Here is a 10,051-nt window from a genome sequence, read left to right as displayed (position 1 = left end):
AGAGTCAGACAGACGCAGTCATCAAGGAAGTAGTCTTCCAAAATAAACGGAAAGAGAGAAATAATTACAAACAAAATGAGTTACAAGTTACAAGTGAATCAAAGAATAAGAAACAAGAAAAAGGCTTTTATAGGCACTCATAATTATTTTTCAGGAACTACAGTTTTTATTACAAATTTTTTTTTTTTTTGTTTTAAGAAAAAAAAATCAGAAATGGGAATGGAAAACAAAGAAGAAGGAAGGAGAGAGAGAAGATTTAATCAGAGCCGATCCGACGTTACAAAATTTGTCTTCTATTGCAGAATTATGCCAAGGATTGGCAAAGACAGAAAAATCAAAGACATACTATCTTATTGATAGATTGATTCGTCGTATTTTGACTCTTCCAGTGTCTACAGCAACTACTGAACGAGCATTTTCAGCAATGAAAATTGTTTAAACACGACTACACAACAAAATGGAAGATGATTTTCTTGCAAATAGTTTAGTTATTTATATTGAAAGGGAAATTGCTGAGAGCTTCGATTTAGATTCGATACTTGATGATTTTGTACTTCTAAAAAACCATAAAGTGCAGTTCTAGACACTTTTTTGTATTTCTATCTTTTTGATATAGTGCCGACATATTACATTTCTAATATATCAATTTGAGCATATATTTATGAACTTTTATAGATATTTTTTTGTGATGCATATACTGTGTGAATTACCAAACTTTCAGTGTGAACAAAATTTTTAGGACACGAAATTTTTTTTTACGACCCCTACATTCTTAAACATCTGGCTCTGCCACTGTATATGGCTGATGCCATTCGGTCATATTATTGAGGGACAGCAACAGCTTCGTAAAAGAGAGAAGAGAGAGCACAGTAGCTTGTTTTTTGAGAGAAAAAAAAAATAAAAAAAATAAGAGAGAAAAGAAAGCAAGCTCTTAAAAAAGTTAGAGAATATTTTTCTTTTGTATTTAATTTTCTTTTGTATATAATGTGAGCTTGAGTGTATTGGAGCTTTTAAGTTTGAGTAATTTTATTTGTAATACTATTTTGGGTTTAGAGAATAATACTATATATTAGACAAGTATCAATGTTTTATTTATCAAAATTAATATAATTTGGTGACCAAAATATATTTTATTTTTTGAAAATATCACGTCACGTCAATTTTGGTGTAGGTTGATACTTGTTTAGTATATATTAATTTTCATTTAAATAGCATCTCTCTTTAAATAACGTTAATCGATTATTTGACTATTCAATAAAGAAAAATAATAATAATAATAGGACTGGGGGCTTTGGTTAGTCAAATCAAGTAAAATCTTTTTCAGTCGGTATCCAGTTTCAGCGCCGAAGTTTCTGTGTAATGTTCAACAGTTTACATGCCACAAGTTTGAAGATAAAATCTGTCTTTTGATTGGGTGGCTTTCCTTTTCTTGGAAAATTCTGGTTGTCGAATAGTAATCCAAGGATGAAATTTCATGCAGGCAGCATCTAAAGAGCTTTTATGCTTGATCAGACGTCGGGCTACTTTAATTTCCATCTAAATCAACCATTCAATGGAAAAAAATATAGTTTCAGCTATGGTTTTCTTAATTATACCACTTATAATGCGCCCTATACTTGCCAGCGGAGATCCTGTCTTTACATTTTGTAAGACAGATTCCGGAAATTACACACTCAACAGCCCATTTGAAAACAATCTCAAGCTCCTTCTTGAGTCATTGCCATCCAATACTGCGGTAACAGGTTTCTACGACAAGTCTACTGTGGAGGACCCAAAAGTCTATGCTCAAGCACTTTGCAGAGGGGATGTCAACTCCACAGTTTGCCGAGAATGCATAAAGGATGCAAGCCAGGAAATCTTGAAGCAGTGCAAAACTGAAGATGCAACCATTTGGTTTAAGCTTTGTCAAGTTCGCTACTCCGGGCAGAATTTCTCTTCCTTTATGGTTTATTTTGGAAAGTATCCAGACCAGATAATCTGGAGAAAAATCTATCAATTAATCCAGTTCATTTTGATAAAGTATTAACCTACTTAATAGATAACATCTCAAGCAAGGCTGCGTTTGATCCTTCGAAACGCATGTTTGCAACAGGGGAAATTAAATTTTCGAGGAAGAAAACAATTTATGGTCTTGTACAATGTACTTGGGACATCTCTGAAAGTTCCTGTTATAGTTGTCTGTTGCAGGCCTTGGGAGATCTTCATGCATGCTGCGATTCACGCCAAGGAGGAATTATTGTTAGTGCGAATTGTAATGTGAGGTTTCAGCTCTACCAATTCTACAACGCCTCAAGTGTGTTCTTAACCTACCCAAGTTCCAAAGGTAAGGACATAAGAATTTTGCTGATTGATTTCCTTTAAAATAGTAGTCTTGGTGAATCGAAATCTTCTTATGGAAAAGCAGGGCCTAAATTGAAGATTTGGATGGTTGTGGTGGTTGCTTGTATCCCAATATCGGTTACAGCAGTTGTTGTTGGGTCTTGTGCTGTTTATCATGGGAGGAACAAGAGAACAAAAAGAGGTGAATTTATCTTATTGGCTAACTACTAATTACCACCATAATTATTTACCAACAACCAGATAATTTCATGTTTATTTGCAGATGATGAGAGAAGCCAAAGTGCACTATTACATGAGCTGGCAAGCCCCATTGGAGTTGTCGTTACAAAAAACGCTGAATTGGTGAGTGATGAAGAATTGTCCTTCATGGATCTATCGACAATAGTGGCAGCTACAGACAACTTTTCAGATTCAAATAAGCTCGGACAAGGTGGCTTTGGCACTGTCTACAAGGTAACACCAACTTTTCTATTTCTTTGTCATGGCCTAATTATTGCTTCATATAGATGGGGCCTGAATTTATTTATGCATGATTCTCCTTGCAGGGTGTGCTACCAGATGGTAAGGAAGTAGCAGTTAAAAGGCTGTCAAGAAAGTCATGGCAAGGCTTAGAGGAACTTAAAAACGAGGTCATACTTATTGCAAAACTTCAACACCGAAACCTTGTGAAGCTCTTGGGATGTGGCATAGAGGGAGAGGAAAAGCTGCTTATCTACGAATTCATGCCCAATAGAAGCCTTGACTTCTTTATCTTTGGTTTCTTCTTTGACCATTATTTCTTAGTAACTTTTTTTTGTCAATTTAAACTTTTCTATATATCAAATCAAACGGCCTAAGTTTAAATCTTATCTTTGTTATTTACAGATTCAAAAAAACGCACTGAGCTTGACTGGAAGACATGCTACAACGTTATTGTTGGTATTGCTAGAGGACTTCTTTACCTTCACGAGGACTCCCGTCTTAAAATCATTCATCGGGATCTAAAGCCCAACAATGTATTGTTGGACCATGAAATGGTCGCTAAAATATCAGATTTTGGCATGGCAAGGATCTTTGGTGAAAACCAATACTCGGCTAACACTCGAAGAGTTGTCGGAACATAGTGAGTCTACTACTTTTCTTTCTTGTGTAAGTTTTTTGCCCAATTTGTTTGTTTTCTTTTATTTTTTTTTTAAAAAAATCATGGTAATGCTATGTATGCTCAAAACAGTGGATACATGGCTCCCGAATATGCAATGGAAGGACTATTTTCTGTAAAATCCGATGTATTCAGTTTTGGCGTGATATTACTTGAGATTATTAGCGGGAAGAAAAATAGCGGCTTCTACCTCACGGAGCATGCGCAGACACTGCTTGCATATGTATGTTTCTTTTGTTGGCACAAGAGTGGAGAGGCCACCTAATCCAAAAGCTTAATAACCCTATGAGTTTGAGTCCAAAAAAAAAAAAAAAACGTATTTTTTACCAATTGGTCCCTCCCCAAAAAAATTTTGGCCTTTGGTCCCTGAGTCCAACTATGCTATATTAATCATTCACACTTATTACATATTTTCATTATGGATCTCAAACCTGTCCACAATACTCATAATTATATACTCAACAAATTCACTTATTTTTATAAGTTTAAGCTTTTAAAAAGAGCGGTTATTTATCATATCTTAAACTCGTGAACTCACTCACCCCTTGCTCATGAGGGAGGAGGTGCTTCGTATAGCATGCATAAGAAATATATTTACTTTAAATGTGTATTGACAGGCATGGAGACTATGGAATGAAGGAAAAGAATTGGAATTTGTAGACCCTTTGTTGATGGAGTCATGCCAGACAACAGAAGTTTTAAAGTGCATGCATATTGGGCTTTTGTGTGTGCAAGAGGATCCAGCGGATAGACCCACAATCTCATCTGTGCTTACTCTGTTGGGAAACGAATCAACATCTCTTCCTCACCCAAAACAACCTCTATTTGTTGTGGCTAGAGTCATTCAGACTGATCACATTCCCACAACTAATCCTTCTGTAAATCACCTTACTATTTCCGGTCTTTCACCTCGATGATGACTACTCACAAGATTGCCCCCCTTTGTGTTATATAGCATGCTAATAAACTGATGAAATTGTATCATTGGAAATGGGTCATGTATATGTGATACATGTAGGCAAGGAATATGAAATAGAATCTAACATCAGATTATATATCTTGAATAAAAATAAATAAAAAAACTGCAGAAATTACAGCAAAATGCCAAAACAAAAATTCTCAAATCTAATGATAAATTTAAAGGGGACATCAATTTTAGAGAAATAAAAGGGAGATAGGAATCTTGAATATAGCATTATAAATATATTAGACTTTTACGGATGGCCCTGTGACTTAGTGGGCTTGTAAATTGCAAATGATGAATAATTCGTTCCTTTATGAAACTATGAACATTGTCATGTGAAGCGATAATACCAAATTTAAACTAGGCCCGTTTGTCCAAGCATAGCCCATTTGTGAAGTTAAACACTTTTTTTTTTCCCTTCGCATGTGTCTAGTGTCTACTTTTCATCCAAGCCCACCAAGACAATAGCTCCTGCTTTTTTTGGTAGCTTAGATACGACTACCTAATTAATATAAGTTGTTATGGATCGATATTACTTTTTTTTTTTTTTTTCTTCTTCTAATCAAATAAGGAAAAGTGGGTTATAGATTAAAAGACTACAAAAGGGGTGGGCACCCCGGCAACAAAGCCCAAATGGTAAACACAGTATAAATAATCAGGTCCAAAAGGACCCAATAGCAAGCAATGGTATTGCGCATGCATGGTCTCAAAAGAATTATAAACAAGCTGGGCCTTTTTCTGCACTACACAAGGCAGTGACAAATAGCAAAAGAATTCAGTAAAGAGTTCGTTGCCGTAAAGGCAACAACCACCGTTAAATAGTTGTTGCAAGGCAGACATTGCAGAAAACCGAATCAGAGCCATTGAAGGCTAACAACACTACAAAAAAATTACTGTTTATTGACGGAGGTTTACTGACGTGTCAGGTCACCTGACACGTCAGTAAACACTCCTGACGGGGCTTTCCTGACGCGTGTAAGGCGTGAAGAATGTGGGTGTCAGGAAATGAGAATTCCTGACGTGCGAAAAATTTACACGTCAGTAATTATTGACGTGTCAATTTTTGACACTCCTGACGTGTCAAAAATTCACACGTCAATAAATTTGGTTCGTTTTGAAATTTTTTTCCCTCCCCCCTATATTTTTTGTGATTAATTTTAAGACTATACCCGAATTTTGTGTTACGTAATACCTGATATTCAATCTATCCATCAAATCCATGCAAATAATATACAATTTTCCCATCAAATAACATACATCATATCCAATAATAGCAATCACAAATTATCCAAGAAAACTAACTTCAACACATCATAATATCACAACTAAAATAATATATATACACCAATCACAAACTATCCATCAAAACTAACTTCAACACGCCAAAATGACACAAATCACAAACTATACACCAAGACTAACTTCAACACACCAAAATGACACAAATAACATAATATACATCAATCACACAAACTATCAACGAAAGCGATCTTCAACACACCAAAATGACACAAATAACATAATATACACCAATCACACAAACTATCAATGAAAGCGATCTTCAACACACCAAAAATGGCACATACTAACTATATATACACCAATTACAAACTATCCACCAAAACAAACTTCAACACATCAAAAATGACACATACTAACGTAATATACACCAATCACAAATATAATTACATCAACTTATACACAAGTGTGAATGGCCTAAAGTTCTCAACCAGACTATCGATCATTGACATCCATAGCATCCTCTCGACGATGTCCATTACCTGCAAATGATAAAACAAACAATATTCACCAATAAAACAACCACCAAACAAATAATATATAAAACTTTGAAGGTAGCAGAAAATTCATATAAAAAACAATAGAAAAACATTAAGTCAATATATATGCATGGTCACAGAGCAATCAATAATATATAAACATGAGAGAATGAACTTCGTTTTTATTTTTCCATTGCAATTATAGAACTTCCATATAGGTTATTAATGTCGGGAATTCAATGGAAGAGATGATAAACACAAAGGAAAAGCATCCTCTCTAGCATTAAGTGCATTTATATCTATTTATATTTAGAGTTACCAAATTAAGTTTGTGAATAATTGTTCTTGATGAGTTCGATCTGCATGTGTTGCTTTGTTCCATGCAGTTATATCCATTTATACGTGCATGAATAGCTCTAAATAATTATCTCAACCAACACTATTTCATAGTATACCAAATTGAAGCCAACAATTTAGAAGTTCACCAAACCAACCATGATATATAAACCAAATTTAACCAAGAGTTACAACATCATTAATTATTTAGAATGACTACAACATATCCAAACTCTTAATTTAGAAGTTCATATATATATATATATATATAGACAGTTCTAAAACTAAATTGACTACTAACAAAGGTCATACCTGATCCACTGTCGACCGACAATCGCACCCTCGCAACGGGTGGGGAAGCACTGTCTGGTGAAGTGTACAACCGCATCAGCTCCTCGAGTTGGCGGAAACGGGCATCAAACCTTGCTTGACGTTCAGCCTCCTGTTCAGCTACCTGTCGAGCTATCCGCGCATTGTTCTCAGCCATCTGCTCCTCCACTTGCTGAGCTACCCGCGCATTGTTCTCGGCCAACAACGCATCTATCTCTTCCTTGTGCTTCGCCCTCTCCGCCTCAAGTGCTCTATCAAGTGTGTCTTGTGATATCGTGGAGCACCTGGCGTTTTCTGACCTTGCCTGTGACGGTGTATAGTATGAGCGAATGGTCCCCTGCATAGGCAGAATATTTGGTCCAGCCATCCGAACCCTACCGGCATACTCAGGCTTATTTCCAATTGCCTGGTCAAATGCGTCGTTTGGCGCCCACCTTACCGTTCCATCTGTGATGTTAGACGATGCTGCAGGGTCGGTGGGTATAAGCTCCTTCATCCGTTCCTGTTTGTCACATTAAATATTGAATCAGTGGGGCGCACAACTGTTAATCGAAAATAATTTATCAAATATACAAGCAAGACAATATATGAAAGGTGAGTAGTAGCATACACACCTCTCCTTCACAATATCATTCGGATATGAACTGTTCTTCTTTGTGTGTGAACGGACGTAATTTTGTGCCCGAGTAGGTTGATGGCCCAAACGTTCGGCCTGTAGATAACATAGGACATACATATACCATATTAACATATAAAATGATAACATGTACGTTCACATCTATAAGTATAGGATAAATTACACACTTACCTCCTCATGTGTCAACCTGGCATAACTCTTTGATCCGGTGCAATGCGATGAATCATTTAATGCTCGCAATGTCTTCATTTTCGCCGCATACTCCTACACAGTTAACACTTTTAATATGTTAATACTAACACAATTACGTACAATTAGGGTCACTACACAACACAAATAGTTTAACTCATGACCTACCCTATTCTCCTGGGTACACCATCTCTCTAATAATATATCCAAGTCGACAGCATTGTACTCTCCCAGCCTCTGTCCCCCCAGTCTTGCCCGTATAGTGTCCGGAGTATCTTCCTCAGTAATGGCACAATTTTTTTTAAGATCATGCCTCCATGTCCGCAGCTTAGAGCCCATATCCTTAAATGCTTTATCCTTCACAGCTTCCAAGTTGTACTCGGGCGGGACGAAAAAGTATGCCTGCACAAGATCAACATTGACAAATTAAAAAAACTTAAAATATGTGTATATACATATAGATATAAACGCGCATATATATTTGCAACTTAGAGCGTATATGTACATATATACGCTCTAAGTGTCATCATATTATTAAAAAACATACCATCAATGCGTCCCAAATGTCCTCCTTGGTACGGTCTGGTACCTTCGACCAATCGTCCGGTATTCGGACAAAATTGCCGCTCCTAATTATGTCTCCGGTCATCCGCCTAAACCTCACGGCGCTAAATCCAACTGGCTGGAATGATGCATTGTACTCCAGTATGATCCGTTTGCCAGGGGGGACTCCCGGCCGCCTATGCGAGTCTAGGATGGTGCACACCTCGATGATGGTGTTTCCTTCAGAATCGGTACCTAACAAATTTAAAATTAGAAAGGTAAGTTATTTCGAATTCAATATTAACTAGCATATTAATTAAAACATAATATGTACGACATTAGAGCATATACACTTACTTATGGTCCGGACCTGCCGCGGGCCTAATCGGTCGCTGGGAGCAGGGTCGGTGGGCTGCGGGTCATCAGTGGCCTGTGCCCCACCAACCATGTCTTCTTGGGCCTGTGTCTCTGTATCCTCCATACCTGCTTTGCATGTTTTTAGAATATTTAGAATTCTCTGAAGTTGTAGTTGTAGTTGAATATAATTAATATTGCACCAGTATAGTTAAAAATTTTCAAACTTATGAATCTTTAAAAAAAACAGGCGGGCGTACCTGCGCTATGCTGGGTGTCTAGCCGCTCGACGTCACCCTCAGCACACTGTCGTAACTCGCTGTCCCGGTACGACCCAATCCGATACCCCATCTGCGCCATGCCTATCCGACTGTATGGAGCATATACAGGGGTCTCCCCTCCCATAGTACCTGGAAGGACTGGTCTATATCCTTCCTATACCCCTAGAAGCTTGGCAACGTCTTGTTGCTCGCTGTCATCAAGTTGGGCTGCCGGAGACCCAGGCGACATCGACTGCCGCAATACGGCCGAGCCCCTGCGTGCTCTCTTCTTCCCCCTTGTACTCATGGTACCCTGTGAAAAAACACCACATGCATATATGGGTAATACTACACGTACTTAATTAAATGGTCAAACGATATATATTGAAATGAATGATAGATTAAAATTGACGTAATGTGTTATAAATTCCTTACTAATAAGCCAACCTTTTCATTTAAACAAACCTACCAAAAAAAAAAAAAAAAAACATAGCCACATTTAAAAAGCAATTATATTTACAAAGAAAAACCTACCTAGCATAAGAAACATCATTTTGCATGCATCTATATTTTCAACGTACAATAAGTAATTAATTAATAGATATTCCTAAAAAAAAAAAAAAATTTAACATCAATTACAAGCTCACAAATACTCAATCCCATACATTATTGAAACATCATGCGAATGTATGACAAAATGAAACATAAAATTCTGCAATATACAACATAATGTATATATTTTATATATTCTGCAATATATATATATATTACCTAAAAACTATATAAAATAAAACAATATAGAACAACACAGTATATGCATATATATATTCTGCAATAATAAAACAATAGTATATATCAAATAAAACAACATAAAACAACACAATATATATATATATATTAATCTGCAATAATAAAAAACAATAGTATATATAAAATAAAACAATATATATATATATATATACCTGCAGGTGAGATGGAGGAGATTGGCGGAGCAGATTCGGCCGGAGAATCGCCGGAGACGGCAACGGCGAAGTGGAGGCGGCGGCCGGCGACGGGGAGTGAGCTAGCTAGAGAGAGTGGTACGTACGGCGCTCCGGCAGAGAGATAGAGCTGATCACGGCCGGAGAAAATGTAGGAGAAGGTAGAAGAAAATGAGGAAGAGTGAGAGAGGAGATATGCAGA

At 36.8% G+C, this 10,051-nt stretch overlaps 1 protein-coding gene and 1 pseudogene across 1 annotated transcript in view; both read left to right on the top strand.

Moving 5' to 3' along the window:
• LOC132170063 (uncharacterized) overlaps positions 1-33 on the top strand; it is a 1,315-nt gene extending 1,282 nt beyond the window's left edge. The window contains exon 5 of the mRNA XM_059580975.1: positions 3-33. Coding sequence (XP_059436958.1) covers positions 3-33 — 31 coding nt within the window. The remainder of the gene's footprint in view (positions 1-2) is intronic.
• A 1,519-nt stretch (positions 34-1,552) lies between these two features.
• Positions 1,553-4,395, top strand: LOC132170062 (cysteine-rich receptor-like protein kinase 25; annotated as a pseudogene).
• The last annotated feature ends 5,656 nt before the right edge of the window (positions 4,396-10,051 follow it).

Source organism: Corylus avellana, chromosome ca2, assembly GCF_901000735.1.
Source record: "Corylus avellana chromosome ca2, CavTom2PMs-1.0".
NCBI lineage: Eukaryota > Viridiplantae > Streptophyta > Magnoliopsida > Fagales > Betulaceae > Corylus > Corylus avellana.
This window is presented reverse-complemented; position numbering and strand designations above follow the sequence as displayed.